The following is a 20184-nucleotide window of genomic DNA, read 5'->3' as shown; positions in this document are numbered from 1 at the left end:
AATCTGTCATATCGATGGGTTTAGTTCCACTTTTCATATTATATCTGTTTATAATTTATACAAAAAAGTTGTAATCAGCAGATTATAACCACTTGAAGACCAGACTTTTCTGGCACTTTTTCTGTACAAGTTTAAATCAGTCATTTTTGCTACTTATAACCTCCAAACATTATACTTTTCTTTTTTTTCACATCCATTTATTATTTATACAACAAAGTTGGAATAAGCAGATTATAAATACCTTCAACATGTGAAAGGGGATTTGTACTCAGAGAATTATGAAAGCTTTTCATTGCTGACCTTTGAAAAGACCAGTTGCTTAGCTGGAACAAGCCTTCTAATCAGCATACTGGTTCCAGGTCATTGACTCAAAGTATTCCTATGATTTCAATACCATGGACAGATAATGAGGGCGAGGATGATTCATGGTCAATGCTGTCCATGGTTTTGAAATAAAAATCGTGATACTAAAAAATGAGCCCAGATCCAGCACATTATAGACCCGATCCCTCGCTAGTAGTTGGTGGACACGTCTTACTGTAACTTTATTAACCACTTAAGCCCCGGACCAATTTGCAGCCAAAGGACCAGGCCCCTTTTTGCGATTGGGCACTGCGTCGCTTTAACTGAAAATTGCGCGGTCGTGCGGCCTGGCTCCCAAACAAAATTGGCGTCCTTTTTTTCCCACAAATAGAGCTTTCTTTTGGTGGTATTTGATCACCTCTGCGGTTTTTATTTTTTGCGCTATAAACAAAAATAGAGCAACAATTTTGAAAAAAATGCAATATTTTTTACTTTTTGCTATAATAACTTATCCCCAAAAAATATATAAATTTTTTTTTTTCCTCAGTTTAGGCCGATACGTATTCTTCTACATATTTTTGGTAAAAAAAAATGCAATAAGCGTTTATTGATTGGTTTGCGCAAAAGTTATAGCGTCTACAAAATAGGGGATAGTTTTATGGCATTTTTATTAATATTTTTTTTTTTTACTAGTAATGGTGGCGATCAGTGATTTTTATTGTGACTGCGATATTATGGCGGACACGTCGGACAATTTTGACACATTTTTGGGACCATTGGCATTAATACAGCGATTAAAAATGCATTGATTACTGTAAAAATGTCACTGGTAGTCAAGGGGTTGACACTAAGGGGCAGTGTAGGGGTTAAGTGTGACCTAATGTGTGTTTTTTTTTTTTACTGTAGGGGGTGTGGCTTGGCGTGTGACATCACTGATCGTCGTTCTCTATGACAGGCAACAGATGATCAGTGACAGGCTCACTAGGAAGCATGGGGAGAGGTTTGTTTACACTTACCTCTCCCCGTTCTTCAGCTCTGTGACCCGATCGCGGGACACCGGCGGCGATCGGGTCCCGTGGCCACGGAGCTCAGGACCGGGTTGCAAGTGCGCCGCTGGGCACCCACTAGCCATCGTACTCAATAGGACTCCAATCAAATACTGTGCAAGTCTAAATACTGAGGCCTTTCCATGTCTGTCTGACTGTGGCATAGGCTGAGGACTTGTAACAGTTGCTACATTGTTTCAGTCAATTTATCTATACATAAAATGTAGCAATAAATGTATTTCAATATTTGAATTATCTCGTGCAACGTGTCCATGGGTAAAGAGTTTGTTAGGCTGCATTCACACTACAGCATTTTGAAGCGGCGCCGCCTAGGTGTGAATAACAAAACCTGGACACACATTTGAGATGCCATTCACTTGAATGACAAATCAAATCGCAGTGTGGGTCTGCTGCGATTGTCGTGCAATAAATCATTCTGCAATCGCGGGGCGCATGTCGCCCCAAAGTAGCTCCTAAACTATTTTTGGGTGACATGCGCCCCGCGATGCGAGTGTCGCATTTTGTCATTGACACCTCGGCGCTGTAAAATCGCAGGCAGATCCGGATAGATCTGCCAACGATTCAAAACGCTGCAGTGTGAATGCAGCCTAAAGGCTTTTAATAATGTTATACTTACCTACTGCACAGGGTGGCCCTGAACCTCCTCTTCTGGGGTCCCCCTTTGGCAATCTTGGCTCCTCCTCTTCTGTGTGCCCCCCCCATAGCAAGCCGCTTGCCAGTGTCTGGGGCAGCAGCAAAAACAAAGAGAGATGAGTGTATTCTGATGGCGGAGAAGACCCCCCTTGCTCAGAATACAAGAGCTTGACGGAAGGGATTCCCCCATCTATCCTCCAATTTGTGGATGGGGGTATCCATTCATTTTTTTTCTTTTTCAGCCTGCTGGTTCAATGAAAGAAAATGAATCATGCATTCTTACAACCAAATCCATTGGATTTTGTCTGACGGATTTTGTCCGATGGATTTTGGCCGAAACTGTTGCATACACACAGTCGGACAAAGTTGTCGGAAAATCCGATTGTACATAACATGATGACGTTATTTCGTTACGACAGGACTACATTCAGGCTAGTAGCCAATAGCTTAGGTCTAGGAATTTGATCTGAGCATGCGTGGCACTTTGTCCGTCGGAGTAGGCTACACATGATCGGAGTATGTCTGATCGGAGCATTTTGTCGGAAAATTTTACCGGCAAGTTGGAAAAGTTGGTCCGTCGGATATTCCAACGGAAACAGTCTGATGCAGACCACACACAGTCGGAATATCCGACAAAACGGTCCGATAGGACCCATTCCATCGGAATCTCCGACCGTGTGTACAAGGGCTTAGAGGTATGGACATTGTACAATCTTCTAACATTGGCTATTTAGCCAATATGAACCAAAGGTGGGGCACCTGGATGAATATCAAGGCAAATATACATTTTCCAGAGAATATTAATTTGATAAAAGCCTTCAAACATATCACATGAGGTAGAAGGAACCTGCAATGTGTCTGCTACTGATCTGCATTAGGATGGATTATCCCTTCTTAGGAAACCATCACTAATTGTATAAACTGATTTCCTGCTCATGATTAGATGGAACTTGTTAGTTTCATGGACAGCTTATTCGGTCCCTCTTCCTCTCCCTCATCTGTCTATGGCTTTTTTTGTTCCTCAGGGAATAGATGCAGCTTCTCCCCTCGTCCCTGTCCCCTAACCACCTCTGAGCACCACCCTATGCAGTCAGCAACAATATATCCCTCCTGAAACAATAGATTCTACCCCCCCAGCAACAATAGACCCCCAATGTAATAATACAGTAGATCTTCCAGTAGCCAACAGAGACCCCTCCCTCAACAGTAGATCCCTCCCAGCAACAAGTAACCCTCCAGCAACACAAGCCCCCCCTCCCAGCAACAGTAGATCCCCCAGCAGCCAGGATCAATAGACCCTCCAGCACCCCATTCAGTGCTGGAGGCGCCGAACTGCACCTCCCACGTTCCCAATGAAGAAAAAAAAAACTGTTTCTATCTCTCCTCAGTGCTGGAGGAGAGGTTCCATGACCATTGGGGTGAGAGAACTGAAGTGGCTAAAGCCCCATACACACTATCAGATTTTCTGCTGATTTTTTTTCCTTCAGAATTACCAAAACCATGTAGTAGAAGGGCCTGCCTGATTGCATACAGATTGAAACTCCTAAGGTTTGACCTCATATTATATGGTTTTGGTAAATCTGAAGGAAAAAAATCAGCAGAAAATCTGATAGTGTGTATGGGGCTTTAGTGAGTCTGGGAGACTGAGAGAAACGGGACAACTAGGTCAGTCCAGGGAAAATTGAACCGTGTAATGCAAGCTTTAGTGTCAAATCGGTTCAGTCAATGCTATTATTTCTCCATCCAAGTCAATGTGATTGCATGGCAAATTTCCAAGTACAACAGCCCAAGGGCATGCACTGGCCCCCATGGTTGTGGTGTAGTATCCAGCATTAGAGCCATCAGTGAAAGTCGCACGGAACGTCATATCAAAGACCAAGTTCAGGTTAGGGAAGCATACCCTCTTGACTTGTGCCGTGTCGATGTCCTATTTCTTGGGCCGTTCTTTCCTTTGAGGAACAAATATAGAGAAGGTAAACATTCGGGTCATCCTGGTGCGTGTGAAAGGGAAATGGGAGGGAAAGTAATGATTCAGTCTGAGTTCTCAAAGTCAGAGTCTATGAATTGTCCTGTGATATTATGTAGGTGGTCTGCGGGCAAAACTTTGAAGTTATGTCTTCTCAAGACACATGTGGCCATATTTTAAAGAAAACTGACGTCTTCACAGTTTTTAGTATATGAATACATATAAAAAAACGGATTAAAAAACTCCCGGATTGGATCGTTCACCAGATCAGAATAACGGATCGGATAATTTTTCGAATCAAAGCTAGGAGGGTCTCTAGCAAAATAGCATCTCCTGGATTTTTTTTGGCCAGGCTTCCGAAGGTACTTAACCACTTGCTTACTGGACACTTAAACCCCCCTCCTGCCCAGATCAATTTTCAGCTTTCAGCGCTGACGCACTTTGAATGACTATTGCGCGGTCATACAACACTGTACGCAAATGAAATATTTAGAATTTTTTTCACACAAATAGAGCTTTCTTTTGGTGGTATTTAATCATAGGTGGGGTTTTTATTTTTTGCAAAACAAACAAAAAAATGGAAAAAAAAAATCATGTTTCATAGTTTGTTATAAAATTTTGCAAACAGGTCATTATTTTTTTTTTCCTTCATTGATATGTGATGATGAGGCTGCAGTGGTGGGTGTTGGTGGGCACAGATAAGGCGGTATTGATGGGCACAGATAAGGAGGTATTGATGGCCAAAGATTGGGTGGCACTTGTGGGCACTGGCAGGTGGCGGGAGCTCTCCTTGATTGGGACTGATGTCACTCTGAGAGCTGCCTGTGATCGGATTTTTTTTTTCTCTTCCCGCTATTAGCGCGAGGAGAAAAAAATAACAGATTACCGGCTCTGTTTACATCACATGATCAGCTGTCATTGGCTGACAGCTGATCATGTGGTAAGGGGTCATGATCGATCCCTTACTCCGATCCGTGATCAACCGAGTCTCATAGACTTGCTGATCACAGAGTGTGCAGGGGGTGCACGGGAGGACATCTATTGACATACTCCCGGCAAATTAGGTCCGCGCTGTAGCCGTCATTCGGCGATAGCGTGGATTTGGTAAAGTTAAAAGGCAATAGCAAGGGCATTATCCAACTTTAGTCAAAACTTGCTAATTTGTTTTTAACTAAGTGCCCCTCTTACCTGCATAGGCAGTTTTTTAATAAAGGTAAACTAAAGCCTAGTACACACTATTTGCTACTGAAGAACATGAGAGGAGCTGATGTACTAACCATGTGATGTTAGTACAGTGATCTCCCCCACTGAGCTATTGTGTTCTGACAGGGGGACAGGTGCACCACTAGAACACCCATAACACAGAGTTCCAGGCACTGAGAATCTTGTATGGAAGAAACAGGTGGGGGGGGGGGGGGGGGGGGTGCAATAATTAAACCACCATAATTGTCCTATGGTGGTATAGCCCGAGCTCAACTGTGCAGCTGTCAGATCACATTGAATAATGTGGAGTGCCCATGAAAAAAGAATAAGAGGTCAACCAGCGCTCAGTAGCTCAATGTTATAAGCATGAGGACCTTGAGATATGGGGAATAGGATAAGTCCAGAGCCAATTGTAAGTTCAAACCACTTCAGTTTATTGGACACAAAACCATGGATAAAATTTCAAATGTCTGCAAATGTTACCATGCTTATCCATGGGCACCAATGAGTCGCTGCATCTGAGTCAGCCCGGGAGACTCCATGGGGAGGCGCCAACCACCATGACCCGCGGATGAGACAGGCTGCTATGATGCTCCAAGCCAGACTTGGCCGGTGCTTGCCGATGACATCACTAGAACAGGCAGACAGAAGACCCATCACTCAGAAGAAGCCCTGTGGGAGCAGCATGGAATGCAAGCCTTCATGTTGGTGTGACAGTGTGTTTTGCACACATACATTTTGTCAAGTCACCTGAGAGCAATAAATGGATACCGATTGGCAGATATTTTTCGGGCCTGCCCTTTTCGACAGAAGCTGGCCAAAGAGCTGGCTTCTGTTGGAACAGCTGCCATACACACCGGCTGATGCCTCCTGATATTCGGCCCATGTGTACGGATGGGGCTTTTTACCCTTTTACATTGAGGAAGGATAAGTAGATTGTGCATGTATTTCTATAACTATCTCTCTGGAAGCTCGCAGTGCAATGACGCATTGTTCCAAAACTTGACAATGGGTTCTAATCAAGCTACAGATAAGTAGTTTACATAAGAGGAAACTCTTTTAGAAGGGAAAGAAAAGACAAGTGAACTGGAGAAAGTGATTCCCACACTGCTTAATGCTTTTCTGTCCTGATAAATTTCACTAAACTATGTTTTCCCAAAGACCCGATCCAACACATTCTTTCATGAATATTCTGGGTATATAGACATCAAAATCCACTCTTTTGAATGTAGATCTGGCATTACAATTTTAGTATAACTAATACATAATTGGGGTCATGCAAAAAATATTCCATGTTTTCTGTTCTCATGATCGTTGCCAAGGCATTGGTCATTTGCCTACCGTAAAAGTGAATTTGTCACCGATTTTAAAATGCGATGAAAGCTGTGCCTAATGACGCGTACACACGTAGCGGACTATCCGGTGGACTTAGTCCGGCGGACTTCCCGACTTTCCGAACGGGCTACTTGTCAACACACGGCACTTTTTCAGCGGACTAATACGGCGTACTAAGTCCGCTGGACTATCTGCCGTACTTTTGAAATGAATGGACTCGCCCACACGCGGAGGAAAGTCCGCTTATTTTGAGCGCGTCTCCAGGTAGGCGGGGCCCACGAAGGAGACATCGCTGGCCCCGCCACCTGGTATGGACTTAAAGGGGAACCCCAATGCCGAAAAAATCGGCGTGGGGGTCCCTCCCAGGACCACATCAGACCCTTGTCCGAGCACGCTACTCGGCCGGCCAGGAAAGGGGGGGCGAGTGAGTGCCCCCCCTCCTGAGCCGTACCAGGCCGCATGCCCTCAACATGGGGGGGTGCCTTGGAGAAGGGGGGGGGGCGCGGCCCCCCCACCCCAAAGCACCTTGTCCCCATGTTGATGAGGACAAGGGCCTCTTCCCGACAACCCTGGCCGTTGGTTGTCGGGTCTGCGGGCGGGGGGCTTATCGGAATCCGGGAGCCCCCTTTACTAAGGGGGCCCCCGTATACCGGCCCCCTCACCCTATGTGAATGAGTATGGGGTACAATGTACCCCTACCCAATCACCTGTAAAAAAAAAAGTAAAAAAAACACAACACACAAGGGTTAGAATAGTTTATTGCACAGCTCCGGGGGTCTTCCGTCTTCGGGGGTCTTCTCGCCGGACTCCTCCGCTATCTTCTTCTAGCTCTTTTCCTAGCGGAGGAGCCCGGCTTTCTTCTTCGCCGCCGCCCTCTTCTTCCGACTTTGGGGGTCTTGTCCCCCTCTTCGGGTCTTCTTGCCAGGCCACCACGCCTTCTTCTAGCTCTTTTACAGGCGGTGGCCCGGTCTTCTGCCACCGCTGTCGCCGCTGTCGCCACCTTCTGTTCTTCTCTTCTTCTCTTCAGATGTTGCCTCGTCGCTCTCTCTGCTCACAATGACGGGGACAAGGCGCGCGGCGACTTATATAGGGACATCACCGGATGATGTCCCCGCCTATTATGATGTCACAGTCCCAGCATCCTCTGGGACTGTGACACCATAATGGGCACGGACATCATCCGGTGATGTCCCTATATAAGTCGCCGCACATCGCATCCGTGCCATTGTGAGCGGAGGATGCGACGAGGCAACATCTGAAGAGAAGAACAAAAGAACAGAAGGCCGCGACAGCTGCGAAAGAAGAACCGAAGAGGGGGACAAGACCCCCGAAGTTGGAAGAATAGGGCGGCGGCGAGGAAGAAAGCCGGGCTCCTCCGCTAGCAAAAGAGCTAGAAGAAGATAGCGGAGGAGTCCGGCGAGAAGACCCCCGAAGACGGAAGACCCCCGGAGCTGTGCAATAAACTATTTTAACCCTTGTGTGTTGTGTTTTTTTTTTAACTTTTTTTTACAGGTGAATGGGTAGTGGTACATTGTACCCCATACTCATTCACATAGGGTGGGGGGCCAGTATCCGGGGGCCCCCTTATTAAAGGGGGCTCCCGGATTCCGATAAGCCCCCCGCCCGCAGACCCCGACAACCAATGGCCAGGTTTGTCGCGAAGAGGCCCTTGTCTTCATCAACATGGGGAGAAGGTGCTTTGGGGTGGGGGGGGCGCTCACTCGTCCCCCTCTTTCCTGGCCGGCCGGGTAGCATGCTCGGACAAGGGTCTGATGTGGACCTGGGGGGGGACCCCCACGCCAATTTTTTTGGCGTTGGGGTTCCCCTTTAAGTCCATACCAGGTGACGGGGCCAGCCACACCTCCTTAGCTGCCTACCTGGAGCGGACTTTTCTCCGCGCTGGAAAAGTACGCTCATTTCAAAAGTGCAGCGGACTGGCATACCAACGGCTGGATTGTCCGCCGAAATGCGAGTCCGGCGGGAAGATTGGAGTGCAAAAATACTTGCTAAGTCCGCCGTACTTTCGGGTAAAAAAAGTCCGCCGGAGGCTACACACGGGGTGGATTGTCCGGCGGACTTGAGTTTGCCGGACTTTTCCACCCGATTGTTTGATCGCGTGTACGCGGCATAAGAAACCACCGCTGGCAGAAAATCCTATTATGTATTCCCCTCTGATTTTGGTTTGAATTTGTTACTAAAAGTTATACTTCTTCCACATAAGGTTTAAACCTGCTACACTCTGTCCAAGTTCAGCACCCTTACTGGTACTAAAATGTCTCATTAGACCAGGGTATGAAGAATGGGTGGAACTTAGCTTTGAGGTGGGAATTTGCCTGAAGTCAGGGAAGATAAGCCTTTCTGTGTCTTGTGGTGCATGCTTTTAAAGAGTTACTCCACTTTCATTGAAAAAATAAAGCAAATAGAAAAAAAATTATAATAATTTACAGGTATTAAGTCAGTCAGGGTAGGTGGCACAGGTTCCTAGGCAGGTCCTAATCCAGGATCAGGGTAGGTGGCAAAGGTTCCTAGAAAGGTCCTAATCCAGGATCAGGGTAGGTGGCACAGGTTCCTAGGCAGGTCCTAATCCAGGATCAGGGTAGGTGGCAAAGGTTCCTAGGCAGGTCTTAATCCAGGATCAGGGTGAGTGGCACATGTTCCTATGCAGGTCCTAATCCAGGATTAGGGTAGGTGGCACAGGTTCCTAGGCATGTCCTAATCCAGGGTCAGGGTAGGTGGCACAAGTTCCTAGGCAGGTCTTAATCCAGGGTAGGTGGCACAGGTAATAGGCAGGTCCCAATCCATGCTCATAGAAATACATAAAGGAGCACCAGATCAAAATCGGATAAAAGAGTCCAAGATAGAAAAAAGTTTCATAAGAACATCCAACACATTTCAGCCCAAAATACGTTGGCTGTTTATTATGACTTTTTTTTCATCAACATTGAAAATTATCTTAGACTCTTTAATCTGATTTTGGTCTGGCGCTCCTTTCTATATTTCTATGGTTTGAGCTACCGTTGGGTGCCCATCGAGGGAAGCCTTGCTGTGTAGGAGCCGTCTCTCCAGAGCTATTGAGCTTGTTAGAAGTTTTCTTCATCTAAATACACTTGCAAGTCTAAGCCCTTGTACACACGGTCGGAGATTCCGACAACCAAATCCGTTGGATTTTGTCTGACAGATTTTGTCCGAAACTGTTGCATACACACGGTCGGACAAAGTTGTCAGAAAATCCGACGTGATTACGTTATTTCGTTACGACGGGACTATGTTCACGCTAGTAGCCAATAGCTTTGGTGTAGGAATTTGATCTGAGCATGTGTGGCACTTTGTCCGATCTGAATTCTCTACACATGATCGGAGTATGTCCGATCGGAGCATTTTGTTGGAAAAGTTTACCAACAAGTAAAACTCTGACGGAAACAGTCCGATGTAGACCACACACAGTCGGAATATCCAACAAAACGGTCCGATCGGACACATTCCGTCTGAATCTCCGGCCGTGTGTACAAGGGCTAAATGTTCCCAGCACCTTTTTGAGTATATTGTTCAACAATTCAAGGTCAGGCAGCACAGGTTCATAGTCAGGTCACAAGCCAGATCATGACAGGTAGTACAGGTTCCTAGGCAGGTCCCTATTCAAGGTCAGGATAGATGGCACAGGTTAATGGGCAGGCCATAATCTAAGGCAAGGTAGCCCAGATTCGTAGGCAGGTCACACGCCGTATCTGGATAGGTTGCCGAGGTTTGTAGGCAGGTCACGGTCCAAGGACAATATAGGTATCACAGGTTTCTAGGCAGGGTCAAGATGGTCCACTTGGGGTTTGTCAGGTTACATGCCAGGGTCAGGATAGGCATCACAGGCTTGTAGTAAAGTCATGATCCATGGGCAAAACACAGCTATGCTTAAAAAGGTTGTCAGCTCTAGCCATAGTTGTCTTTTCAGTACTCTCTACATTCCAAAGGACAACTTCACTTTTAATGAAGTCCATTAGTGAAGCCCAAGAAGTAAGATGCTAGCAGCATAAGGGATAAAAATGTTAATTGAGAAGTTCCACTTTAAGGTAACCTCCCATCAATGCAGGGCATTTACAATAAAAACACCCAGGTGCATCCAGTTCCTGCTGGGCATAGGGGTCCACTCGCCTATTTCTATAGCTCAGTCAATACTCATGATGGCTGGGGTCTGCCATGCGTACAGCCATAGGAATGAATAGGCCGAGCGTCTGGCATGCACTAAAAGTGAAAAGGTGCTTTTTAATGCTCTATGCACTCTATGTAAATCAAGCCAGCCATGAAGCACAATCTGGGTTCTTACACATTGGACCTGAGTTGAATACTTTCAAATTGTCCAATCACCAATATGGCATTCTCATCCTCCTTTTACCTCTGCGCTAGATTCCAATGTTAAGCTGCTTGTGGAAAGCTGTAATTTCCTACTTACTGCATGACAAGGGTATTTAGCATTTTCTTATGCTTTGTAAAACAATATTTGTTGCAACAGACTCCTTGGTATAGCAGGATGGGGATAACAATATTGTAGAGCAGCCTTTCTAAAACTTTTCAACACAGGGGAACCCTTGAAATAGTTCTCCGGTCTCAGGGAACCTCTGCTAAAAATTAGAAATCTACAACTCATACATTAGTGTGATGGTCAGTGGGAAGAATGGTCCTTACACTTGTGGTCATTGGAAAGAATTACCTCCTTTCAGATAGCTAAAAAGATCAATGGAGTCAGTGGGAACTTATCTGAGAGGCAGAAATTGCCCAATGCTGAAGGAACCCCTAGCAACCTCTGGAGGAACCCTAGGGTTCCACGGAACCCTGGTTGAGAATCACTGTTGTAGAAGCTTCTTAAAGTGGTTGTAAACTTCAGACATAAAATATGGCTAACGCATTTCCCTCTATAATGTGTACATGTCTCAATCAAAAACACGTTGTCTTGATAACTTGTTGCTTCTTTCAATAAAGGACTACAAATTCACCTTCCAACTTGCCTTCCATTGGATATCGGGTGCTCCTTACTACCTATCTTTGCAAGAAAAGAGACATTCAGGGCTTATTTAAACTTGCATGTGGGGGGGGGGGGTGAGTAGCAACATACACTTGAGACACACTTTTACTATCACCCCAACTGCCCCCCCCCCCTTAAGCTGCAAAGACAGCAGACGGGGTGTTCCCATGTAGTGGCGAAAATTACATCCCCCCTACAAGAATTTAGGAGAGTAAAACAGGCCGTGAGGAAGCAAACTCCTCTGATAGTCTTGCTGCACGTCTGCACTTAAGGATTGATTTACTAAAGACAAATAGACTGTGCACTTTCCATGTGTAGTTGTACCTTGCCTGCATTTGCTCCAGAGCTTATTAAATGAGGAGAGGCTCTGCTGATTTCCATCGTTCAATCATGCAATTTTTTTTTTCTTCCATGTGATTGGATATTTTTAGAAAATTTAAGTTTCGTCTCATTTACTAAACTCTGGAGCAAAGCCCCCCCCCCCCCCCCCCCAGAGTGCAACTGCACTTACAAAGTGCACCATCTATTTGCCTTTATTAAATCAACCCCACAGCGTCAAAGGAAACCTTTGCTGAGAGAAATATGCAGCACAGTAAAGCCTTAAGACAAAAGGTATTCGCATCTTGTTCCTTCAAAAATTCCAAAAATATGATGATTATTCCCTATCCCAGGAGTGAGCGGAGCCATGCAAATCACTGCTTCGCGCCCCACTGATGATACTTTTCCCTTTTGTGCATTACAGCAAACAGGCCTTTATGAATATAAAGTCTACGGTGGTCTGGCTGACTGTCCTGCAGACCTGTGTGCAGATGTCTACATGGACCTGGACTACCGAAAGCAATGGGACACGAATGTGAAAGGTTTGTACAATACTGGCGTTGGAGACCACAGCCAGATGAGAATGCTGTTAGACGCTTTACCAATATTACAGAAAATCTCAGGAGAGGATCCCATCTCTGTGGTTGGGGTCTCTTAACCTGCAGGTCACCACTTTGGACTGAAGTGAACATACTCTTTTACCACTAAGGGAGTCATGACCTACAGCTTACAGAGTAGAGAACATTTTCTGCAACCCAGTTCACTCTATTTGCCTCTTGAATGTAATCTGTATAAACATTTTGCAGTACATTGCCCTGTTCTGGAGAAACCTTAATCCACAGCTAAAAAAGATAAGTATAAACCAGAGAGCACTCCAGCAACTTAAGAAATGGCGGATTATAACGGCCAGAGCAAGGGAGACAAATATTGATAAAATTATATAATTCTTTATTATACGAATGCTAAAACAAATTAAATTGACGATAACGACATTTCCAAATGTCTCGTCCTAAAAATTGTGGGCAAAATAATTCATAAAAATGCACACAATCGTATGTATAGATATAGTTCTGTAAATATGAATCTTTAGCCTGCTGTCTGCGTGATCAACGCATTTCGCTGAGATGGCTTCCTCAGGACCCAGACAGGAGAGTAGCAAGTTTCCGAAGGGAGCAACAGCCAGGACATCTGCCCAAAAAATGTCTAGGGCAGGCACAGGGGCACCCAAAGTGGGCAACCCCCCCCCACAGGGCAATGTAGAGGCACCCAGGCATAAATGATTTAAGGATAGAGACCTTTAGTGAACATATGAAAGCAATCCCTGAAATGTCTGTCCAGCATCCACAAGAGTACAGGCATACCCTACTTTTAAGTACACAATGGGGTTTATTTACTAAAGCTGGAAAGTGCAAAATTAGGCTCACGTCTGCATAGAAACCAATGAGCTTCCAGGTTTTATGACCAAAGCTTAATTGAACAAGCTGAGGTTAGAAGCTTGTTTGTTTCTATGCAGAATTGAGCCTGATTTTACACTTTCCAGCAATAGTAAATAAACCCCATTGCGTACTTAAAAGTGGAGTATGCCTGTATTATGGTACCAAAACCAATGTGTTTGGTCAAGATCTATTCAGTAAAATAGATAATCCATGATAGTAAACAGGGGAAACAAAAAAAAGCCCAATACACGTTCAGACCTCACCCTGCAAGGCAAAGGACTACACACGCTACACCACAAGGACAGAAATATCAAACCAAGAGGAGTATATGATAACCGGCCGCCTCAGAGTAATGCCGTGATCCGGTTTATACTTTTCTTTTTTCCAAATGATTGAATGAGGCCTCAAAAGTCCTCTGTATTCTTGGAATTAATGCACAGTTACCTTTGACAGTAGGGCATACTGGAGCCTGCTTCCAGTCTGTACTAACGTTTGTAAACCAATCAACGTGGTTCCTGATCATGTGCTTGCATGCACGCAATCGTATCTGTTTATAAACATATCTCACAGCTTGCAGAGGCCACACCAGCCAAAAGATGGCAGTGTGTTTCAATTTGCTATTGTATTAAACCAGGGGTGCCCAACCAGTGACCCGGGGGCCACATGTGGCCCGCTGAGCCCTCTAATGTGGCCCTCGGCCTCCCGCTCTAAGATGGCAGGTTGGCAAACCCAGATCACGGGTTGCTGACCCGCCATCCCAGAGCAGCAGTTTTGTGAATGAAGCCGCTGGTAGTGCAAGCAAGTGGCTGTGGAGCAGAGCCACATAAGCCAATGCTTTCTGTATAGTGCCAGCTCCTGTCACAGGCGGACTGATATCATATGCACTCTGCCTAGGACAACAACAGCCAGTGATACCAGAATGCAAGATGGCTATTAAATGTAAGTTTACTACTAAATTCACAGTATATATGGATATATCTGTTTTGCAGTGGTTACTGGACTTTCAAACTGATTCACAGGTGCAGTGCACCTTTGGGTTACCTGCATTGAGCCATAGACTTCTGTTATTACCTGCGGGTTTGTTGCGCATTCAGAAAGTGCGCCAAACTTGCAGGATATAATAGAAGTTTACGGCAAAGTGCAGCTAACCTGCAGAAAATCCACAGGTTCACTGCTCTGCACCTGCGGTTTAGGCAAATTGGTGTGAAAGCAGCCTTAGGCCCATTTCACATGATTGGTCCGACCCAATCGGACTTACTATTCACCTCTACGGAACAGCAGATGTAAATGGACTTGTGTCTGTTTACACTCGCCTACCTAAAAAAAATAGAAAGGGATCTGCCCCTTCCATCTGGGCGAATCAGATTGGATCAGAGTAGAGTGAGCTGTGTCAGTGGACACGGACCTGTCATCCTCCCGCTCCGCTCATTGTGGCCCGCGACCAGTTACCAATTCACTTAAGTGGCCCTCGCTCTTCAAAAGGTTGGGCACCCCTGTATTAAACAAATACAATTAAAAAAGAAAAAAATAGGACATAATTAAAAGAGTGGTGTTTATTTAATGATTTAGATGAAAAAAAATTGTTTTAGAGTCATTGTCTAAGGTAACTAACCCACGCATCAATGACCACTGATGCACTAATGCACAAAGCATTAAACGTTTAACATCAATTTTCGTTCTGTGGTCCAATAAATTTTATTTTATTTTTTCAAGGACTAGCATAACTTACAACAATAATAAAAGCTAAAAAAGATCAGGAGCAGATACATGTGTATTGAATGAAAAAATACGTGAAAACATATAAATGTGCCATTAATTTCATGTCCTTGACGGTTCAGTGTAAGAGCCGGATACATATCATTTCTGTATTGATGTTAACACAAAGCAAACAGCTTGCTGCTGCCACCTGGCGGTACTATGCTCCTACCAAGGCTAGGTAAAAAAACTATTTATCGTCTTAGAAATTCATGGAAATAAGGTTGGTTGGATATAAAAACATTTATTCGTATGTATTAATGTTTTGAAAGAACCTTAGATTTATGTGTTATTATATTTATAAATGTGGTTTCAGCCATATTTTTTCATCACGCACACTTTTTGCTTTGCATTGCTACACGGTATCCATTACTACTCTTTCTAACAATGCCAAGTCCTTGAGTCTGCAAACAATGTACTCCGGTGAGGATGACAATTTATCTCAGCAGTTGTTCTAAAGGGTATGAGGTGTAACTGTTTACGGTCAATCCATACACTTCTGCATTAAATACAATACTAAACATATAGAACACATATATAGAAAAAATACAAAGTTGCATAAAAAAATTACTTGTGTGTTTCTATTCAAAACCTATTTTTTTTAAATATCTTTGGATAGAGTGGGGAAGGGTTAGACCCTCGGGAGAGTATTGATATTGTGTCCCCATTTGGGAGATTCGTTTTAGTTCTGCTTTGAGCCAAAAATTGTAGTTAAACATATGTTTTTTTCAATATTCAGAATGAAAATTTGCAAAGATAGAATATATCAGTTTTTACTGTAATAGGGGTAATTCAGCACCCTTTAGGTTCTTGGTCATGTGACAAAGGGTAAAGACCACTGAAGTTAAAGAAGTCAGATAGACATCGGGCTGATTTACCAAAGGCAAATAGACTGTGCATTCTGCAAGTGCAGTTGCTCCAGAGTTTAGTAAATGCGGTGAAGCTTAATTTTTCTAAATATATATAAAACAATCACTGCAGTGCTCAGTAAACTACTAATAAACTAAATATAACAAAAAAAATGCAAGCTGCTCCATCAATACAATCAATGACAGTACTCAATTTCTGAAGTAAAAGTATTCAGTGTAAAGGAATACATGAATATCGCCAAAGTCCTGTGAATCAACTACTTGTGAAGTGCTGTGTTATATCCTATACTGTATATATAGATATGCAGTGCTCAGCATAAATAGATATGCAGTACTCAGCATAAATGAGTACACCCCTTTTGAAAAGTAAGATTTTGATCAATATCTCAATGAACACAAGAACAATTTCCCAAATTTTGACAAAACTGAGTTTTACAGAACAGTTGTTTAGCTCATTACATAAAAGTAAGGTTGATAATATAACTTGGATTACAAAATCTTGATGCAAAAATGAATACACCCCACAACAAAAACTACTACATCTAGTATTTTGTATGACCTCCATGATTTGTAAGGACAGCACCAAGTCTTCTAGGCATGGAAATTAACAAGTTGGCGGCATATTGCAACATTTATCTTTTTACATTTTTCAAGAACTACCTCTTTTAGAGCCTGGATGCTGGATGAAGAGGGATGCTCAACTCTTCAGAATTCCCCATACGTGTTTGATTGGGTTCAGATCAGGAGACATGCTTGGCCACTGAATCACTTTCATCCTGTTCTTCAGAAATGCAACAGTGGCCTTATGCCGTGTACACACGACCGGAATTTCCAGCAGACTAGGTCCGACAGTCTTCCCGATGGACTTTTGACGGACTTTCCGAACAAATGGACTTGGCCACACAAAATCACACCAAAGTCCGACGGATTTGACCGTGATGACGTATGACCAGACTAGAATAAGGACGTTTATAGCCAGTAGCCAATAGCTGCCCTAGCGTTGGTTTACGTCCGTCGGACTAGCATATAGACGAACTGATTTTTTGACCAGACTTTTTGACCGGATTTTTTGACTATATATATGTATATGTCTGTGTGTGTGTGTATGTGTGTGTGTGTGTATATATATATATTATTGATAAATACCTGTGCTGTTTCATAAATATACAGTATAAAGCAGAATCCATTACAAACCATGCACATATCAGGAGTGTCCAAAAAAGTACTCGCGCAGCATACATGTGCATAATATTTTATGGCCAATTAATCCAGCTAATATTGTGCCACTTTCCCAACTCCAATACTGTGTCTCGTGCAACCACTGAGTGATTCCAAATGCACCAACCACTCACCAGATATTTTAGACCCCTTATGAATTGAGTGGGTTAAATGTGCTCTTATAAAACTCCAATGGACTTTCCAAATGTCACATCAACCAGGTAGCAGAGGACCCATAAGGCAGAAAAAAACAGAACTCTCATCATTTATTACCTTTTATTTAAAAATATATAAAAATTATAGTATTGCACTCGCTTGTAAATGTGCTGCAATCGGCACTGGAAGACAGCATATATCAATGTAAAAGGAAACTGCCGCTCCACCCACAAGCCCTGGGTGGTTATGTGCATCCCAGATGAGTGGAAGTGACATCAATGTGGAGCCCCACCCAACATGTTTCGTTATAAATTGGATGTCATTGGGATGGTACTTCCAGCACTTCATCCACCCATTATATAGAAGGCCATGACCTCCTTCCCTGTTTCTGATTAATATGCAAACTCGGGCTATCTAATTTAAACCTTAAATTATACCAATACCAGCAGTTCAACACAAGTAAAGCACCGCTCCAGGTAGGTCCATAAAATACCTTCACAGGTCCTCGCATACAGTTGCTAACCTGGCTCACAACCGCAGAAACTCAGAAAGAACTCAGAAAGAAAAGTGGACTGCTGCACACTTTAGTGGGATGCTTTCCAAATGCAAAAATCTTTATTCCAATGAGATATCAATAAAAGACATAACAGCAAATGGATATACAGGCTGTGATTTCCACCCCAGTTTCTTAATACGCAAACCTGAGCTATCTAATTTAAACCTGAAATGATGCCAATACCTGACATATAAAACTAATATGGGGCCTCTATCTTATCAAATTATGCATTTGTCAAAACATCAATCTCTGTGGGCTGAGCCAGAGCCATCTAGTGCTCAAAAAAGAGTTTTAACCCCACACCTCCCTGCAGCAATAATAATACACTGTGTGCTATGAACATATAGATAATACTATTATGCAACAATACAATTCATAATGCATATATAAGCTATATAAAAAATAAATAAAAATCTTAAACTGATAAAATTACAATATATAAACGATAAAAAAAAATTGTCCTAAGCCTGGGCCAAAATTATCATTATCTAATAATTAATGATGAAACAGTAATGAACTATATCTACATGTAAAGCCTTTAGATTCAAAGTCTCTAAATCATAGATTCACCGTGTTTATTTTTTGTTAAACTTATTTTCTCATATTAGTTCATCTCCTTTCTCTAGCTTGTCAATCGCATAGAAGGTTAATCCCCTTGGATCTCTATTATGGCATAGTTTAAAATAGTTGAATACATGAAGGGAGATTTATTAAAACTGGAGCACTCAGAATATGGTGCAACTGTGCATGGTAGCCAATCAGTTTCTAAATTCAGCTTGTTTAATTAAGCTTTGATAATAAAACCTGTAAGCTGATTTGTTTCTTTGCAGATCTGCACCAGATTTTGCACACTCCAGTTTTAGTAAATTGCCCCATTGTGTTTTTTGAAGCCTAATATAATTAACACTGTTAATATGTTCAAATGTTAATATATTCACTTACTACCAATTCCCTGGTCATCCTGCCCATGTATTGGAGTCCACAAGGGCATTCTAAAACAGCCATCACTTAATGGCGGACCTTGATCCAGATCCAGACTGAGTCACTGTCCCACCATGGTCATGCCATTTAGGAGTTGGCTCTTCCCCTCAGCTGCCACTAGCGCTGTCATCTTCACAAAGCTGACATCGGGAGGAAGCACAGCTGCCCCAGTTAACTAATTGTAAATCTAGTACTTTTTTTTTTTATATGTACAACCATTTTACAAGGAATACATCTCCCACATCTAAAGAACCCTTTTTGGTTCGAAAAGGTAATCGTAATTTTTTGGGGATCAGGTACATTAGGTACTAATTAGTTTCTGAAAGTGGGTGATCTTCTATATATACAAACTTTTCTTCTTCAGTGGTTCCTTATGCTTTTTTTCCAAAGCTCTATACAGTATTGCCGGTTAAAGCCTTAAAAAAAAAGAAATCAGTCCATAATCATTATTATTTATCTGGCTACACTGTAACATTTTTCCCTTTCTGTTTTATATATATTTTTTATATCTTTATTCATCTTTCTTTATCTTCATCTTCATCAATATGTATTCATAAATCTTTCCAACAACATATTTGCTTGTGACTAAAGATCCCTATCTAGTCATAGTTTCTCCTGATCTGCATCAGCTGACCTTTGGGTATTTCCCTTATCTACTTAGGGTGGTGACAACTCCTTTTGGGGATGTATCCAGTTCTGTTGGTGTCTTTGAATAAAGTTCTGGTACACAGTTTATCACTTTAAGAATAATCAAATCCCCAAAATGTGCTTTGTCTTATTTCCAACCTCCTCTGAAAGAGGCTCAGAAGAATTGTGAAAGAAGTAGAGAGATATATTTATTCCAAGGGGGAGAGAAGGGGTTGGAGAGATCCACATACTACTTATCCTACAAACCCCAAACTTCCAAGAGAATGGGAGGATAAAGAAGGAGAGGATGCAGGGGAGGGCAGAATGGAAAGAAAAAGGAATGTTTAATAGAAGCAAAGTTGTTTTTACAGAAAAAGGAACTAAAAGTTCTAGATTTTAAAGGATGCTCGGACAAGAATATGAAAAGTTTGATGCTTACATTGATGTTCAAAGATTTTGTCGAAAGCTTATTGGATTTTGCACATGGCTTAATATATTTATGATATAGCATAGGACTTTATCAATATTTCATATATACCCATGATATGATATAACACAGCACTTTCCAAGCAGTTGATTCACGGAGGAAGTTACAAGTAGGCAGAAAACCATAGTAAGATCGTGAAAAACAGATTACAAAGCCATTAAGTCATGGATGTCATTTAGTGTAATTTTAATACTTTGATACACATGAAATTTTGTTTAATTGATTGAAGATTCAGTAGGTCTTTAAACTTACCATAGTCTGCC

At 42.9% G+C, this 20184-nt stretch overlaps 1 protein-coding gene across 1 annotated transcript in view; it reads left to right on the top strand.

The window, feature by feature from the left end:
* The window catches only part of PCTP (phosphatidylcholine transfer protein), a 39620-nt gene that overhangs the window by 3042 nt on the left and 16394 nt on the right, over positions 1–20184 (top strand). Inside the window, exon 2 of the mRNA XM_077458935.1 lies at positions 12261–12378. Within this exon, the coding sequence (XP_077315061.1) occupies positions 12261–12378 (118 nt within the window). The remainder of the gene's footprint in view (positions 1–12260; positions 12379–20184) is intronic.

The sequence above is a fragment of the Lithobates pipiens genome, unplaced genomic scaffold (assembly GCF_037356315.1).
Source record: "Lithobates pipiens isolate NorthernLeopardFrog02 unplaced genomic scaffold, aLitPip1_a1.2 Scaffold_28, whole genome shotgun sequence".
In the NCBI taxonomy this organism is placed as follows: Eukaryota; Metazoa; Chordata; class Amphibia; order Anura; family Ranidae; genus Lithobates; species Lithobates pipiens.
The sequence above is the reverse complement of the archived record's forward strand: the minus strand, read 5'-3'. Positions and strand labels throughout refer to the sequence as shown.